The sequence below is a fragment of the Manis javanica genome, chromosome 7 (genome assembly GCF_040802235.1).
Source record: "Manis javanica isolate MJ-LG chromosome 7, MJ_LKY, whole genome shotgun sequence".
NCBI classification, from domain to species: domain Eukaryota; kingdom Metazoa; phylum Chordata; class Mammalia; order Pholidota; family Manidae; genus Manis; species Manis javanica.
The window spans coordinates 5,589,145-5,607,979 of NC_133162.1; the positions used below are offsets into that span (position 1 = coordinate 5,589,145).

At 50.8% G+C, this 18,835-nt stretch overlaps 1 protein-coding gene across 1 annotated transcript in view; it reads left to right on the forward strand.

Moving 5' to 3' along the window:
• C7H10orf90 (chromosome 7 C10orf90 homolog) overlaps positions 1-18,835 on the forward strand; it is a 201,228-nt gene that overhangs the window by 177,028 nt on the left and 5,365 nt on the right. The window contains exons 5-7 of the mRNA XM_037010946.2: positions 3,531-3,715; positions 5,353-5,527; positions 17,797-17,860. Of these exons, the coding sequence (XP_036866841.2) occupies positions 3,531-3,715; positions 5,353-5,527; positions 17,797-17,860 (424 nt within the window). The remainder of the gene's footprint in view (positions 1-3,530; positions 3,716-5,352; positions 5,528-17,796; positions 17,861-18,835) is intronic.

Sequence of the window (18,835 nt, forward strand, 5' to 3'; positions counted from 1 at the left end):
GCTGGATAGCTTATAAATGGTGGAGGTGGGATTTGAACCCAGATCTTCTAGCTCCATAGTCAGTGTGCTAAGCTACCCACTCTCTTGTCTACTGTTGAGTGTTGTTTGAGCTCCTAAGGGCAGCAGTGAGCAGTCGCTGCAGAGCCAAATGCACAACTGCCGTGCGTACAGTGACCCTCCTAAGTGAACTCCAGGGGACGTTCTGTTAGTGCTCCGAGCATGTGGCCCCCGATGGCTCCAGCTCCCCCTCCTGCAGGCAGTGCCGCAGCCCGTCTCCGGTCTCCCAAAGAGTATGGTACACAGAAGTCAGTGCATCAGATGTACAATCGTCAGATGGTCTGAACACAGCTCTCATTTTATTTTTGGTAGAAGTATAAGTGTTTTCTGAAATCAGCAACGAGTGACAAAGAGAAGCACGTGTGGCTTCGTCTGCTCCCCACAGGGAATGGAGGCTGGTTAAAGGTCTCCCTACTGAGGGGTGTAGCTCTCCAAGCAACAGCGGTCAGTTTAGCAACTTTTTGGAGCCCACAGAGAGTCAGCGGCAGAGCTTCCTGAAGCCCAGAGGCCTGCTAGCTGGGTCTTGTTGCCCCTTACGAGCTTTGTGCGCATCTCCACAGGAAGACAGTGGTGTTCAGATAGGAAGAGCGCTCCCCAGAGGCAAGGCACGAGGGAGGCAGGGCTGCACGATGCCTTCTTGATGTTCAAACAGGAAACAGCCCAGGGCCCTCCTGGGCGTCAGTTCCTGCAAGCTCACCTGACAAAGCTTTCATTTTCCTAACAGGGAGGGGAACAGGGCCGGCAGGTGCAGGCATAAAGAAGGCAGCCCCACGTGCGTCAGGGACTCCCAGCCCTACTGTGTGCAAGGCCAGTGCCCCCAAGCCTGAGGGGAAGGCCACTCCCAGGCACAGGCAGGATTTCGGGCTTAGCTAAGGAAGGTTTGAGATGCCGATGTGGCCGCTCTGCAAGCATTGGCCCCCCAGCTGACTGTAACTGACTAGCAAGGGTAATGGCCAAGAGGTGTGGTGCCCCAAATGTGCCTGACCCTACAGCACCTTCAGGGTAGGTCCCAGCCTCAGGCTCTCAGAGATGAGGGAACCAAGAATTCAAACCAGGCCATCATTTCTCTAAAGGCCATGTAGTGGGCCCCTGACAGTACTGCAGTGAGCATCAATATATAAAATATATTTGGAAATGTAGGAACAAAATAGGAAAAACAATGGTGGTGCCCTGTATGTCAATGGGAAAATTTAGATTTTCTATCACTCTAAAGAGTTTCTCAAAGAGCTCTGGATAAGGACAGAAAGGAAAATGGCAGATCATAGAGCTTCGGGGTACAGACATTAAAATGATTATGGTAACTGATAAAGAAGATTTCAGTTAGAACCCAAGTTAATCCCTCACTCTTCGTTCATTAATACATTTTAGAAGCATTTATTAAACACCTACTATGTACTCCCTGCCCTCCAGGTGCTCACAGCCTGGGGCCGGAGGCCTTGGGATCGTAACTGTCTGTGCTGAGCTATGGGGAAGCCAAGCAAGGCCCCCGATGTTCCCAGAAGCGTCTGGACAGACCTTCCCTTGTGACAAAATGATTCTGAGCAGAACCTGAAAGCTAATTAGAGGTTTGAAAGGCAGACCCCAAGGGTGCAGGGCACCATGGGCTTTGGGGAAGGCAGCAAAGCCGAGAGCTGATGGAAAGCACGCGGCTGGCTTGGGGTCCGGGAGAGCTGGGGAAGCCCAGGTGTGAGTCTGAGGTCGTGTGGGTCATGTTGGAAGGTCCTTAAACCCCCTCAGGGAGTTTGGACTGAGATGAGGCCAAGCCCTTGAGGCAGCAGAGAGCTAATTCGGCCTGCTCTGGGGGCGACCGTGCCGGACAGCGTGGAGGGCCCCTGCGGAGGGCCGGGCGGGGGGTGGAGACCCAGCCAGAGAGGAGCACAGACTGAGTCACCGGGGAGCAGAGGCCACCATGGTGGAGATGGACACACCTCTGTCCTGAGCCTTGGGGAGGATGGGCGTGCCAGGACTGCCCGTGGGGTCACATCTGGGATGGGGTGGATGGCCTGGTGCGGGGGACGGAGGGAACTGTCCCTGGATACGGGGTGAGCTCGGGTCACGGCGGCTGGGGGATGGGTGTCTGGGCCAGGCGGTTAGGCCTGAAGCAGGGATGGGAGGGCAGTGGGGAAGCCTCCAGAAAGAGCAGGGGCAGATGCTGAGGAAGAGGGAGAATGACGTTGGGACCTCTGAAGAGTGTGGGGCTGGTGGGGGGGCACCCACCGTGAAGTGGCCCCGGGACGCCTGTCCTGCCTACAGGCTCACAGGTCAGAGGGCGCCCTGCTGGAGGTTGAGTGCAGAGAGAACAGCTGGTCCAGGCCAGGGAGGACCCAGGTATGAATGGTGGAGGTTAGATGGGGATTCGGATAAGAGATTCTCAGAACCAGAGGGGCACATCCTGTGGCCAGCTGAGCCTCCTAACAGCCACCTCTATCCACTCCCAACAGAACCGGCTCATGCTGGGCACCTGGGCTGGCACTGGGGGGATGCGAGGTGACTAGGACATGGTCCAGCCCTAGAGGGAATCGCAGGCTCGTTGGGTTAAAAGATCCTGTTCCACGTCCACCTAGGAACTGACAGGGCTGGGTGTGCCCCATGGTGGAAACATGGAGCAGGCAGCCAGTCCTGGCTGGGGACACTTCCTGAAGGCCTGGGGCTCAGTCTGGAGGTCGGAGGTCATCGGGTAGAGGAATCAAAGGGGCTTCATGGTGATAAGGGAGCATGTGGGTGAGGAGACAGGAGGGCTGACAAGTTTCAGGAGTGGTGAGGCTGTGTTGGGGGGCAGTGCAGAGGGGAGCACAGGGTGACCGGCTGGGGAGCACGCCAGGACAGATGCAAAGTATAGCAAGCATACAGTCCGGGCAGAGGAGCCGGCAGTAAGTGTCAGAAAGTACGTATCTGTCCCTCCTTCCACACCCCAGAGGCTGCCTGCCGGGACAAGCGGCTGAGTCACTCATTTCCTGACGTTTTCCATAAAGGAATGTCAAAATGGCCTCAAAAAGAGGCCAAATCAGTGCTGAGAGACAGAGAATTCCAGTTATGAATGTAAAGCCAGTGGTAGTCTCTGGCAAGTTAAGGGGAGGGATAAATAATTGAGCACCATTCCTCCATCTTACATCATTAGCATAGCAAATGTAAGATAAATTAATACACTGTCCCCAAACAACCAAACTCTAACAATTGTATAGGATACATTTAATATGAAGCACAGAATAGAAAAGCTTTTCACTGTGAGCACAGGCGTGTTGCCAGAAGCCAGAGGAAATGCTTCGGTGGCAGAATCGGCTGGTGGTGAAGCCTGGCCACCTGCGAACCCCCTCCCTGTGGCCTGGGGGTGGTGAGGAGGCGTGAGCTCCTCGTGTTAGGGAGGCCCGCGAACTCACTGGTGTTTCTGTTTCCAAGATTGTCTTCTGGTGTTGAGCAGCCAGGTGAAAACCCCTGGGTGCCCTCTAAATGGAATTCTGAATCTTCCCTCCTAGGAGATTACACATGCTCTGACTTGGTTGTAAAAATCAAAGAATGCAAGAGAAGGGAAGGCCCAACCACGTCCAAGCCTGAGCCCGCAGCCCTGGAGCCAGCACCCGCCACCGGGCCAGAGGCCCCCGCCCTGTCGGAGGACTGTTTGGAGCGCCAGCAAACACCTGCAAGTTCCTTGACCTTGCAGGTAAGGCCTTCTGTGCTTGCCAGCGTGAGTTCCACCATGGGAGACCTTTCCTGGGGCGTGGGTGGGCACACGGCCTCACTTCCGCTTCTGGAGCCCTGACTCCCCTTCCTGGTGGGTGTGCCGTTCTGGGCAGCCCCCCCCAACCTTTCTGGGCCTGCTTCCCCACAGGAGTGATGGAGAAATGATGTCTGCTCCATCAGGCTGGAATGAGGATCACATAATAACAGTGACAATGACCGTGGCAAGGCATGTAGCATTGCTGGCAGGTGCCCAGGTCACTTCACAGGCATCAGTGCCTCCCGTCCTTGTGGCAGGAACTGCCAAAGCCCTGTCTAGGGCACTAAGCCTTTGAAAGATAAAGGAGGTTGCCCCAAACCACACCGCCATGTGTTCAAGGACACAGAAGCTTTCATGTGGCGTCTTTTCCTGATTGTACAAGTAATATGTACATATTTTTTAAAGTTCAGAAATACATAGATGTGGAAATAGAAGGGCAAACAACTCAGAGAGCCCCTGCTAACAGTGCACCACATAGCCAGGCACACCTCGTAGGAAGGTGTTTCCTATGCTGTAAACCTCCCCAGGTGTGGAGATGGCACCATCAGCCAGCTCTTGGCAGGAGACTCACGGTGCCCCAAAGTAGCCTGAGCCCCCAGCCTCAGGGCAGGCAGCTGAGGCAGCTGCCACCCCTGTGCCATCTCTCCTGGCCTCGGTGACTTATGCAGGACGTTGGGCTGGTGCCGTGGAGGCCACCTGGCTGAGGAGAATCCCTCCTTTCCTGGCACAGCTGCCGGGGGCATACCCGTGACAGATGGAGCCCAAGCCACCCTCCTCCTGGGAGCTCTGAACTCCCAGGGGACTGGGAGAGGAAGGGGGCAGAGAAGCAAGTCTGCCACAGAGGCACCAAAGGCCTTTGCTGAGCACCTACCATGCGTGGCGCTAGGGGCAGGACTGTGAGGGGTGCGAGGTGGACGAGGACGAGGCACAGCCCGCGCCCTCCAGGGGCTCACAGCCTATCGTGGTTGTAAACGCGTGGGAGTTGCTTGCATGAGGTGCTCCGTGAGGTACGACGGTGCGCAGGTGGAGCAGGGAGACCTGACCGAAGTGGGGCCGGGGACTCCGACCTCTGCGGAGCCCGCAGGATCACTTTGCGTAGACAGAGGTACCCTGCCGAGGCTTTCTACCTGGGAGCAGCTGTCTCTGTTAGCCTCGGTTACTGTTTCTCCTAAAACATGCGTATTTCACGCTGGGTGGGTGACCCGGGTTTTCTTAAAGCCTCCAGCTTCATTCCTTCCAACCCCGAGTCTCCTTGGAATACGGGGTTTGGGGTAGTCAGACTTTGAGCTGCTGGGAACAGTGGGGAGACCGGGGGAAGAAGTCGGCCTCCACACTCACATCCTGGGGGTAGGTTACTAGTCACTCGCATCACCGTAAGCCCTGGGGCTGCTGGGCCGGCGGCCAGGGCCTGTGTCATCAGCAGGTCTTCCTAGGAGGTGGTGAAAGAAAATCGTAAGGCGCTCGTGCACTGTGGCTTTTGGTCCGACTGACGGACTTTTGATCAGCTTCTTGACCAAATCAGATGGATAAGGGGCCTTTCTTTGTCACTTCTGTTAAAAATGCAATCTTTGCTCCATCAGGAAGCACTGGAAGTCCGTAAACCTCAGTTCATTTCTCGCTCGCAAGAACGGCTGAAGAAGGTGGAACATATGGTCCAGCAGAGGAAAGCCCAGCGGAAGGAGACCCTGGGGCCCAAGCAGAGCCTTCCGGCCCGGGCCAGCAAGAGGCAGTGCACCGTCCCCCATCCTCTCAGCGGTGAGCTACAGATGGCTTGGGAGGGCTGGTCAGACTGGGGGCGGTGGGGTGGGGTCCTCGGGGACTCACCCGAGGGGGTGCCAACGATGGCACTGACGTACGTAGCACTCACTCACGGTCACTCCAAGGATCCAAAACTCAGGGTCAGAAAGCCTGCTCTGGGGGCCGGCCCATTCTGAGCAACTATATACGGGGCACTGAGTTCAGCAGAAATCACTTGGGTCACAAATTTACCATTATAGCTGGAAAAGAAACCACACAACTGTAGCAGCCAGGGTAGCAAGTTCAAATTCTTGGCTCCTAACAGATATTTGCAAGAGATCCCCTTTGCCCTTTATAGATTGCAAAACAGATCTCAGAGTGAGAGGTTGACTCCAGCTTGTCTATATCAACATTCGTCATCTTGAAAGCCCTTTCCTGCTGTGAGCTCAGAGAGAGTGGATGGCCAGCTTTCCAAGCACTGTGAGGCCAGTGTCAGGCTGACCCTGTGAAGGGCAGCCCTCATGCACTCATTAGAGATGGGTTGTCAGGAACCTTCCTGGGCGGCACCATGCTGGGAGCTGGGGATAGTGTGGTGAGCAAGGCTGACCTTAGTCCTTTCTTCGTGGAGCTTATAAACAGATCATTAAACCAGCAAGAATAACAAGAAGAGACGAGGGCAAAAATGGGGACATCAGAGCACATACTGATGGCCTGCCAACTCAAATCTTAAAATCTGGAGGCCTGGGGAAACCTCAATTTTATTTCTTTGGAGAGAGGAACAAGCTCTTTCTTCCTAGCAAAATGTTCTGGCCCCCAGGAGGTGAAATCATGGGTATAATTCTGAATCAAAGTTCTCTGGGGAAATAACTATGTTCAATAAAATGCAGCTTAGCAAACATTACCAAGATCTTTCAGGGAGGCCTGGAGGACAGAGCACAAAGGGTGGTGTAGCAGATTTCCCGTTAGCCTCCACGGCGCAAAGGGAGGCTGTCTCCTTCCTCCACCTGGAGTTGTCAGAGCTCTGCTAGGGAAGCTGTCTGAGATCCAGGGCAAGGGTGCCTCCTCCTTGTGGTGAAGGATTTGGCAAAACACCTGCTGCTCCTCCCCAGGGACCCCCTCCTAGGACGCTAAAAAAGGGAAATCAACAAAATGAATGTGCAAAGAAATTGTGTCCCCATTTGAACACCAGCATTTCAAGTTGATTGGCTGACAGAGGCTTGATTTGGGTGTGTTTTCCAGGGGGCTGTTTAGCCTCTGGCTCAACAAGGAGCAGCCTGCCTTAGGTGCAGAGACTTCTCAAGGTGCTGTGATGGGCTGAACATCAGCCACAAGTGGGAGCCCCCACTGGGGACCTCGGGGTCTACAGCCCTGGGGAGGGCTTCCTATGGCATGTGGGCCACTTGGCCTCAACATTTTTAATGTTGATCAAAATGGTTATGTCAACAAATGTATTGTCAACATATACAAAACAATGCCACTTGAGGGTTCAACAGATTCCCATACTCAAAAAATGGTGTCTAATTGGTTTCCTTTTCACCCAGATCTGCTTACTTTGTGTAGGAAGAAATGGCATCCCAGAGGCACTCCCGGTTTGTTCTGTGGGGAGCCAGGTTTCTCCTTCTCCAGGCCAGGTCCCTTTAGCAGTGCCACACTGTAGGCCCGAGTGGTGTAGGGTACCATCTCGAATAGTGGAGGGGTGGTGCCCTGGTCGTTTGTGTTAGTTCCCCAGGGACACTGTAAGAAATGACCCCAGATGGGCTGGCTAAGATAACAGAAACCTCTTCTCTCCTAGTCTGGGGGCCAAAAGTCCAAAATCAAGGTGGCAGAGGATTGTTTTTTTCCAGAGGATCAGAGGGAAAATCCATCCCAGGCCTCTCTCCCAGCTTCCGGTGGCTTCTGGCACTGTCTGGCTTGTAGAAGCATCATGCCTTCTCTGCTTCTGTCTCCACACAGCCTTCTCACCTCAGTCTGTGTGTCTCTGTCCAAACTTCCTCCTCTCATGAGGACAGCAGTCATTGGATTCGCGTCCACCTTAATCCACTATGACCTCATTTTAACTTGCACACATCAGCAGAGACCCTATTTCCAAGTTAAGTCACAATCGCAAGTCTGGGTGGGTTGTGAGGAGTTGAGCATATCTTTTTGGGGAGACATAGTTCTATCCATTACATCACCCAACTGTAGTGTTTCACCCAGAATAGCTGTCCTTACAAATTCACGGGCTTTTACATGGAAAGCCTAAAATTGTACATAATAGAGGGTGATAGCCCCAGGGAATAGTGGTAATAACAGAGGCACCTTTTTATTCCCCCAATTCTGAGACAGTCCTGGCAGCTAGGATGCTGTCCCTGGGACTCCAGGGCTCAGATTTTATGGCCCTCTGCTCTTGCCTGTGGTATTTATGTGTTGATGAGAGCTTTACTCCCCTGTTTGTTTGTGTTAGGTCAGTTAAATCAGACAACTTCTGAAACCGGAGCCTGGTGTGGGCTCGGCCGAGTGAGAGGGAGTGTTGGAGGCCCCATTAAACAAGTCCACAGTACACATCTTGTCTTCAGCCTGTCTGCTGGCAAGATGATAAAAGTAAAATGCAGATGTTTTTCTTACATGCTAAATTAGTTAATAAATCATATGCGTGAATGAGCTCTGGCTACAGTGTCAAGACGTCTGTTAGAAAGAAGGCTGGGGTTTGCTTTCTGAGCTGGGGTAGCTGCCTCCGATCAGGGCTGTGGGAGGTCTTGGCTTTGGAACAGACCTGAGAGGCTCAGGTGGGCACTCTGGCAGCTAACAAATGCCCACTTGGGCAGGAGCTGCCGGGAAGGTGAGCACCTGACCTGCAGGGGCCGTCACAGTCAGGGCCAGAGGCCAGGTCCACTTCCTGTTAGCTAATGAATTCCAGGCAGTTTTTAAGGCTCAGGACAGGGATGCACATGAAAGTTTGTGTGAGAGTTAATCAGGCCCCTGTTTGCAGATGGGGATTTTCATGAACAATGGAGGCTACAGAGACCAGACTGTAGTGCTATTACAGAGGTCCTGCTTCAGCCCCAGCCTGTCTATACTATCTCATCATCTGTAGTTTGATTTCCCAAAGTGAATAAATGTGTAAGTTTCTTTCCTCCCCTGGAAGCCAGGTGGGCCACCTCTGCTTGGCTATAGCAGTGACGCAAGGCACTTCCTCATCCACCACTCAGCAAACCTTTCTTAAGAGCCCACTGTGTGCCAGACACGGTCCCTGGTCTCATGGACACCCCCACTTGCTCCCCCCCAACCTTGTGGGGAAAGCATGTAGGTACAGGGGTCTTCCTGGTCAGCCACAGGCTCGTTCCCACCTTGAGGTCATCAAAGGCTCCTGATAGGGGAGACCCCAAATCATATTAGGATAAGTAGAGGCTATGTGATGAATTGTGGTGCCGGCGTAGAAGAGGATGGCAGTGAGGATGCTCTAGAGGTGCTCCGCTCAGCCAGGACTGGACCTTAAAGTGGGGGTGTGGTACAGAACTGGGAGGGGCCAGAAATGAGCCCAAGGAAGCTGACAGCACTGTGTATGCTGTTTCGGGTTTAACCTTATTCTGAGGTCAAAAGCTGGGGCAGGAGCTGCTCCAGGCAAGATGTGGTAAAGCCGAGCCCTGGGCAGGGCAGGGGGATGCAGAACCGTGCCAGGTGCCAGATGTTGCGGGTAGCAGGCTCGCTGGGCATGTGACTGCAGCTATGCACCAAGAGGAGCCCAAGGAGGCTGGGCTTTGCTCTCAGTCCCTAAGGCTGCAGACTCTACATACTGAGGGCCTCCTTCGCAGGTCAGGACTCTTCCAGATGGAGCCTTATCTGCCCTTCATCCTCTCTGCCCTGCAAAATCCTGCCCCACCTCACTAGCCCACCTGAAATCCAGTCTCTTCCTTAATCTCTTCCCCACCAAGGCTCTATCTTCTGCTTCCTATAATGCAACACCTGGGCTACATGGTGTTGAGCACTTTACTCATTAGGAATCACTGCTGCAACCTGCACTCGATACTGCCTCCAGTCAGAAGCCTAGCAATGCTCAGACTCAGCCCAGGCTGCCTGACTTCTATCTTAGTTTTTCCCCCTCTGCCTACCAGGGTCGACCTTGTGGCTGCTCCAGGTTGACCCCTTAACCTGTGTGGAAAACCCATGACCAACATCCCCTTCTTCCACGAAGCCCTCCCTGACTACTCCCCTGCCCTGTCCCTCTTCCACTGAGCATGCATAGTTCTGTAGCTCTCTAGATGCCCAACCTCCTTAACTTCTTAACTTGGGGTTATTGCCAGAAAAATCTCCTTAGGCTGTAAGTGCCCATGGGCATATGCCACACCAAGTTACTCTGGGAAGCCCTGCTTCTTGTAGCAAAACAGACGGCATTAATCGGAGTTGCATTATCCACACTTACCAAGGTGAGCCAAGTCAGAGCCATTCAAATCACGGACCAGTAGAGGAACGGAATTCTCCGGAAGGCACTGCAGAATTCCTTCTCCAGCAGATCTGCCTTCACTGATGACTCTTGGCTGGAGCAAGTATTAAAATTAATTTGCATTCCCAGAGCATCTAGCTGGAGAAGTGACCCAGCAGATATGAGATGGCTGGGGAAGTCATCGCAGTAATAAAAACGTGCTGTTCATCGTGCAGCTCGCTGAGCATTGGCCACATCATCCCTACTGTTGCCTGATCTGATCTCATGAATGTTTTTCCAAAAACATCTGAATAAATAGCTGGGGGCAGTTCTCCCATATTACTCACAAAGGCATTTTAAAATGTGCTTATCAGATAAAGTAAATTATTAGTTCATCAGTCTGCAAGAAAATAAGCATGATTTAGCTAAAAGACTATTTCCCTGACTCAAAGATATTTACATGGACACTCTTATTGGTGTCCTTCACAGACCAATGATAAAGGTTTTATGTTGTCTTTTTTTTTAAGAAACATGGGGAGGAAAGATCAATTTATGTCCATGGGTTAGAATTAGACCTAGAGAACAGTGTTATTTCCAATTAAAATAACACAAAGTAAAAACATGGAATTGCAGAACAGTAAGGAAAGATGACTTTATGGGAGATTCCTTTTCCAGTTGCCTGGATTTTATTTTTGAAATTATTTATTCCATAATGCAGCTCAGTAATAAACCTTGCAGTGACACTAAGGATATAAATCTACTTGGCAGTGAGAATGAAAGTTTATTCATCATCTTTAAATCACCATATTTTGTGGTTCTCTAAAAAATGCTAGGAAACCCTAGAATTAGAGCAAACAGTGACTCTCACATCAACAGCCTTGTACAATATGTTGCTGGTTTATGGTGAAGTGTGTGATTTGAGCCATTGTTAAAGTTCCTTTCAATGAGTAATTTAAACCTTCCATTTAACACACATACACACACAGGTTTAAGCAAGTGTGGGGGAAAGTATGCCAGGTTGTCTTTGTACCAGATTTTAAAATATATAGGTTGAATCCTATTCTATAACTACAAATAATAACTTTGAAAACTGAGAATTATAATTATTAATGTTCTGTAGTTCTCAGTTTTTTCTCCCCAATATCCTCAAGTCTATGCTATCCAAAATGTACTGGGAAAAGCAGTCCCTTTGGATTCCTTTGAAAAGTGTTTTCTGTGCCTTATCGGTGGTACAATGCCCGATGGATATTAAAGACACCGGAAGTCCTGACACAGTAAAGACTGCTTAAATTTGTTTAACCTTGTTTTCCCTTAATTTCTTTGACCTTGGGATGGTCCGATCTAATTCTTGAGAGTCCACTTTGGAAACATCACTCTAGGAATCTTTGCTCAGAGGAACCATGCTTTGCTAAAGAAACCCCAACTAGAGTTTTAATGTACTATTTCCCACAGAAAGCTGGGAGTGTGGGAAGAGGTCTTATGTTCATTACTGTATCCCTTTGGCCTAGCGATGCCAGGGGGCAAAGCCTGAGGGCCCTGGGACCCCTGGGCAGTGGGGTTTGGTACCCATTTCACAGGCAGCGGCCGGCTTCACCACTGGTGGGCCCTGCCTTGACCTGTCTCCATGTGAGCTCCCCTGGCAGCCCTAACAGAGCCTCATGCTGGCACCTGGGACAAAATATGTCGAAGGACAAGATGCCAGTCACAGTCCCTTTGGAAGGCATTTCACAAATATCACAATGTCGAATAACTGGGGGTTGGAGGGAGGGCTTCTCCATGCCAGGAGCTGAGACAGGAAGCGGTGTGACAGTGGGGCACTAGCCACCCAGGGCAGCCGCGTGGCTTTATGGCCGAGGGAGGGCCTTGGACCGCTTTGTCCTTCGATGGATCTTTGAGGGGTAATCTGGCAGTGAGGAGAAATCTGAAGGCTGTCTTTGGCTGCAGGTGGAGGTGAGTGGAGAGGAGCAGGCTGACGAAGCATCAGAACAGAGCGAGTCCCCCCCTCCCCAGGGCTCCTGCGCCCTGCGGGGAGAGAGCGGGTCAGGCCCCAAGCAAAGGAGGGGGGACCCCAGGAGGGCCGGGAGAGAAGATGGGCTGTGACAGTGTTCGTGGGTCCCAGAGATAGAACGGGATTGAGCCAGGGGTTGCATTAATACCCCATTTCTCTCCAAAAATGTTTTTCATGGACGCGTTTGACCTGGGGACCTGGTTCCTCTAACCAGGGCCGCCGACGCTGTGGCCCCAGGGCTCATCTGCTCCCATGGCTGTGCTGCTCCCATGACGATCTGTCCTTCATGGGCACATGCCCCTTTGCCCCGCCATGCCCCCCCAGAGGGGCAGACCCTTTCTCAAAGCCATCCTTTAGCTCTTTGCACCCTTTCTCTTCATGGAAGCCCCAAGATGGTGATCCTGGCCTAACTCGAGGATAAATCTCTGCAGGAGCTGAGCTCCCCTTGGAGAGAAGGATCCACTCTTTAATCAGGAGCCTCATCTGCCTTGTTTCTCAATCCGAATATGCAAAAACAAATGGCTGTCTCTGTAGACCCCTCGTTTTATTTTCATTTCTTAATTTTCTGTGCCTTTACCAGAAGGGTCCGAGAGCCTCATTGCATTTCCCAGCTGTGACCTCAGCATCTCTTGTGTGTTGGGTGATAACTGGCAAGAGCATCATTTGCATGTAAATGCCAGTCCTGAGCAGCTTCCACTACCTTCTAGGCCCCTGGAATACGCTGCCTACCCTGTGGAGTTGTCATTCCGGAGCAGGACTCCACAGGAGGCTAGAAGTGATTTTATAAAAATGAGAATGTTTATCCAGCCCAAGATTTTATCACAAGAGTAGGCAACTCATCTATGAGTCTTTTAACTCATGTTTGTACAGTATAATGTACACCTTTAATTTTTGGTGGGCTAATTGTTCCAGGGTAAACCACCCCACTGTTGCCTACATCAATCAAATTTGAGGTCCTGCAGAGGTGAGTCGAGTAGGAATGATGTGTAAGTAACTGGATTTAACTCTTGAAAACTATGGTGTGATTACTCCAGTGGTAGGACAGTCAGCTGCTCATTGGCTTTGAAACTGGCATAATGAATAGACTTGTGATCTTAGAAACACAGATATTGGAATCTTTTTTTAGCGGAAAAATCCCCTAGAAACTCCCCCCCAAAAACACACCTCATTTCCATTCCTTTTGGGGGCTGTGGTTTTAATAGAAGATTCTGGGAGATACAGGCTTGGCGTCTACACCTCAAACTGGCTTGTTGGCTCCTGGTTGAATTCTCTACAATAAGCATCTCTTGGTTTGGGTGTTTCTAAGATAAAGAAAACAAGCATCTGAAAGATTCTTCAAAGAGCTCAGGGTGACTGCAGAAAATAAGCTTCAAGAAGGGCATCGTGCTAATACGTGCTAATCAAGTGGGAGCTTGATTATTATTTAGTTACTTGTTCAATTGGGAAAATGCAGGTTTGCCCAGATAAGGGCCCCATGTGGAGGAGAAAGAGCCCTGTCCCATAAACAGCCAGTCACGCTGGCATCTGGCAGATCCATGCTGCCTCCCGGTGACACTGTCAGCTGAGTATTGAGGCCACCTGTCCCTGTATGCATGTGTGTTCACACACGTGTGAAGTGAGGGTGTTGGTATAGACACCCACATGTGTTTGTAGAGCGCAGTAGAGTGTCCGAATTCAGCTCAGCTGCTCCCTCAGAAGGACCCAATCTTGGTAGCTGACTTGAAACAGGTAAGGGCTTAAGCATGTCTGGCCTTGTCAAATGAAATTAGCAACAGGCCCTGTAGCTTTGATACAATAATGAGCCAGACACAGAGATTCAGGGTTAAAAAACTTCTTTTTAAATAAAAAAATAAAGGAATTTTCAGAAACATAGGATGGGCAATTTATCTTGGTAATTTTATTGAGAAAAAAAATGCCCCCATTTGAATGATAAGGGGAGGTGAAAGGACTGCAGTTCTCTTTCGTCTGTCCCCATGAATTAGAATACAAGAAGCTGCAGGGAAAATCCATAAAAGACCCATAAGTAGGCTGAAAATTGTTCTTACCAGTTCACTTTAATTTTATACAGGCAGAATTTACAGTAAGGGAATTGATGGATGGGATTTCACTGGATCTTTGAATAAAGCACGTGCAGGGTGGTTTCCATCCACGCAACGAGGTCGCCAGCGGGTCCTGCTGTACGTGTCCTTGAAGAACCATCCCTTGCTGCAGGCAGGTCCCTGTGTCCCTGCTGGGTTTCTGCCACCATCGCCCTTCCCCTTGGCCTGCCTTCTGGGCCACTGTCAGGGGCAATGCTTTCTTTTCCAGGATTCAGCTCGGCTGTCCCCTGCTGTGGCCTCCCCAATCCCACCCCTTCCCTGGAGGACTGACCTCGCCCCCACGAGCCCTCTCCCTGTGCAGATGTGGGTCCAGGTGCCTAAAGGCCCTTCCTTATTTGGCTTTAACCCTGGGCTTTGAAGCCTTAGTCTTATTTACCTTAGTGTCCCTACTGCAGAGTCTGAAAGAGGTAAAAAAATAGCCGTCAAATGGACTGTCACTCAAACCCAGAGCCTGGGAGCCGTTCCGGTTTCTCCCTCTCAGCCCCGCAGCTCCCTGTGTGTGCGCAGGGTAGATGGGTCTCTGTCCTGCTTTTCAGCCGCGCCAAGCACGGCCATCTCTCATGTCCCAGGCTGCAATGGCCCAATCTGTCTTCCAGCCACTGTGGTTGCATCTCCACCCAGCCCATGTCTGGATGGCCACTGGCGTCATCTTCCACAGTACAAATCAGGTCTCCTGTTTCAAACCCCACGTGGCCCTCTATCTCTTGCTCTGATGGAAAACTCCTTAATAGACTGGCAGAGCTTCTTAAATGGGCTTGCAAAAGCCAGCATTGATGTTTCCCAATTCTGGTGTATATTAGAACCTTCCGGAGATTCTAGTTCAGACCTCCAACACTCACGCATGGAATCCTGGCCAAACTCCCCAGGTGCTTGTAAGTGTAACCCGGTAGGGAACCTCTGCTGTCCTTGATCTCACCTTGGTGACTGGCCTGACTTCTCTGGGTGCCTCCCTGCCCTTCCTCCCTCCCGCTGCACACCCAGGGAATTGTCATTCCCTCTACTGACCCCCTTCCCCAGATCCCTGGTGGGCTTATCAGTGTTTATATGCCTCCTTCCCCGAGGGGGCTTCCTGACCTCCCCAGTTCCCCTTTGCCATATGGCCAAGTTTTGTTTTCTTCAGAGCACTTGCCTGAGATTCTGTAGCTGGTTTGTGAATTATCCAACTCTTCTCTTAGCAAATGAAGCCTCCTGGTAGCAGGTCTTATCTGTGCCTTTATTTTTGAGCATCCCCTGGTGACATAGTGGTGGCTCAAAAAGGAAGGAGGAAGGATTATAAGAGAAACAAATTTTGGATTGGTCTCTTGGCAAATGGACCAACCCTTGTCAGGCTTCCAAAATACAGATTTTGCAACCAGGAGCTGGTGGCCATGTTGTGGGGTTAAGAGCAGGTGTGGACACGGCTGGACTGATTTGGGCTGAAACCATCTCTTGCCAACCAGATCTCTGCCTTTTGATTTCCTCAACCCTAAAATGCAAACACTTACGAGCACATCACCAGGTCGGTGTGCAGGTCAAGGGAGACCATGTAAGGAAGCACCCAGTATACACTAGCAGGACGATTGCAAATAACGATGCTAACCCCCAGGCGTGTCTCCTGCTCCCTCCCCCTGCCTTGCCACGTGGCCTTTCAAAGGGCTGAATGGGGTTCTGTTTATGCTAGTGAAGGGGGAGCTGTTGGCTACACCTCATTTCGGACAGCGTCCTCGAGGGAGGTGGGACCTCCCTCCCCTCTCCTCTTCTCTCTTTCCTTCTGGCCAGAAGGCCCACACATCATCAGATGGTTTGGTGGTGGTACAGAAACTCACAGTCAGTAGGAAGCAAGGGCAACCAGTTCCCCAAGGTGTGGGCGGAGCTTACCCACCGCAGGCAGGCTTGGGACACAGACCTGCTGGTCTGGGGCCTCACATGTGCTGGGCCCAGGACTTCTGCTGAGGCACAGCAGGCTGAGAAGAGTTCAGAAAACAGTGGAGATGCCAAATAGCTCACATTTGGAAATAACACCAAAGCTTCCTTGTGGTATCAGGTGCTCTAAAGAAACAAACTAAAAGAACCCCAAAACTAATTTCCCAGAGCAGACCATATGCAATTACATCAAGATTATAGAAGTGTTCCAAATGGCATTTGGAATGTTTTTATCTCCTAGGAACACCATCTGTCTGTCTGCACTGGCCTCCACCTAATCTTGAGTAGCTCCTGGATCAGAATGCTGATCCGGACTTGGGTCTAATTCTTTGTATAAGCTTCCTTCTCTCTGCCTGAGTGGGAGTCTTCAAACAGTTAACGGAACTTCTTGACCAAGACCCTGACTGCCTTCTGGTGGCACCCCATTTCTTTGGGAATGTCGTTAGGGTTTTCCTGAGGCCCTGGGCTCTGGCCTGGCCCAGCCTGGGTGAGGTCCAGGGCTGGGCACTGGGAGGCACATTGGCAGATGCGTCTTCACAGCGATGTTAGCCACCCCTTGTGCTCATGGCCCATCACCTTTCCCAGCATCAGGGATGCTTTCTCTTAGGTGGGAAAATTCTGTTTTCTTTCTCTTCTCTCCTATTTCTCCTTTGAATTTTGCTTTGAAGTAATGGTGCCCTTTTTTCCCTTTATGTTTAAAAAAACAGACAGAATACAAGCTCAGCTACTGTGTTGTTTCCGTATTGTAAATCAGTAGCTGTGCTGTATTTCTCCAGATGGGAAGAGACTTCTTGTGTCCCTGTCTTTATCTTGCCTTGTATATTCCTAGAAAATTCTGCATATTCTCAAGCCTGAGAAGCCTTGAGTGACTCCACCAGAGTGTTGAGCATAGGGACCAAGCCCAGGTGGGACAATAAATAGGACCATGCCGGGGTCCTGCCTAGGAGTTGCTTGGATCACCCGGTTCGGCTTAGCCAGGGTGCCAGGTGGCCTCTCTGCTTCTGCTGAGCGAGGCAGCAGGGCTGGTCAACTTTCAGGTGCTCCAGACAGTGTGGCTGCTGCTCAGATACGCCCCAGGCGACAAGACTCCCAGGAGCATTTAGACGCCAGACTCTTGGCTAATCTCTAGAGTTGAGAGCCTCAAGGGAATTTCAGTTATTGCAAAGGGTGTACACTTTTTAAAAAAATACCATTTTTAAGTGTGCCGTCTGTAAATGTCATGATTAGTAATATATATTTGCATCAAAAAACATTCCAGGCTCATAGTGATTTTTAGCCACTGTGTAGTTTCTCAAAGGACACTAGACAGATGTTACTATTATGTCATCCATTACATTTTCTGTCACTGCAAAAGGGACAGTCCTTCCTTCCACACACAGGCTGAGCATCGTTGATGGAGGGCTCTGGTTGTGAGTGAAAGTCCCAGCTCTCAAAAGGCTCTAGCAATAGCTGGGAGGATTCCTTATTCTTAAGGGCACCAAAACTCTAGTGTGGGGATTTTTTTGTTGGTGGGATGACCTCATATCCAGGGCTCTGCTCCCAGGGCAACACTGAAGCACATTTTAGTGTCACCCCAGCACGGCCCCCAGCAAATCCTAACTCCCTATTGCTAAATGAAGCTTGCAAAGGAGTCACTGTCAGATGCTAACCTTGCACTTCATGCTCATATTTAACTATCATTAAGACCAGATTATTGGTTGTTGATTTCACTACCACCCTTTATAGTGTATGAGTGTCTGCTCAGTCCTGCAGCCTTTGTACAGGTAAGCACTGAGATTAAGGATTCAAACCGAGTGTGTAGTAAGTGCACCATAATGTTTCTTTAGACAAGCGTGACATCTGTACCTTCTGAAATTAATCCTCTTTCCATATTTTCCAGATAACTTGTTCAAACCCAAAGAAAGGTACATTTCAGAGAAGGAGATGCACATGCGATCTAAAAGGTACGGGCTATTGTGTGGGGTGGAGAGGAGGGGGCAAGTGGGGATCAGGGTGGCTTGGGGGGCCCCAGTGCTGTCAGGAGGGCCACTGCTTCTTGGCTTCCGAGGTCTGAATGGCTGTGAATTTGAGAAGCTGGCTAAAAGAGGAGCAGCGGTCCAGTTGTGCCTCTGCATGTTAATGCCATTCTTGGAAAACCTTAGGAAAGTGGTGGGTCTTGGATTCTGACCTGATCCAGTAATTGGTCTCTAATAAGAGATCCCCAGACTCATAACGGGAATACTGCATATTCCCATCACCACCCGGGCTGGTGTCACTGTGTGCCTTGGAAGCTAATTTTATGAGGAGGAGAGAAGCTGTTTCTCCCAAGGGTCTCGACAGTGGCAGGGCCTGCAGGAAAGGACTGACCCTGGACGCTGATGGCGTGAGGGAGCTGGCTTAGCCTCAGAGGGCCATAGGCCGGCCTTCCTGGCACTCCAACCCCGGTGGGCTTGGCAGCCTTGCTACCAGCAAACTCTTTCCTGCTCTGCTTGGCTGGTTGCTGTTCCAGACTTCCCCTATTTCTCACCAACCTGATGCACACAAAGGCCGCCATTCTTCCCAAGCCCTGGCCTCCTGACCAAAATGCAGTAACTCAGCACGATTGGCCAAGTTCATGCAAGGAAAATGTCATTAGTTTAAAATAAAGTATGTAGCACCGGGAGCGATTATTATAACAATTAAACCCAACTGATAGTGCACTTAGAGAAACTATTGCGATGGGAAGGACATGGGTCTCCCCAATCCTGGCACAGAATGTCTCCTTTTATGACGATTATATTGTTTCTTGGTAATTAGCCAACTTTGATCACCGGGGGGGAAAACTCTGAAACTAAAACGTGCAAGTGAGGAGAAGGGGACCATCCCAATCAGGACTTGAGTCACGGCCTTCTAACTGGGGTTTTAAAGGGCCACTGGGCTCTAAGACTTGCTGTTTCAGA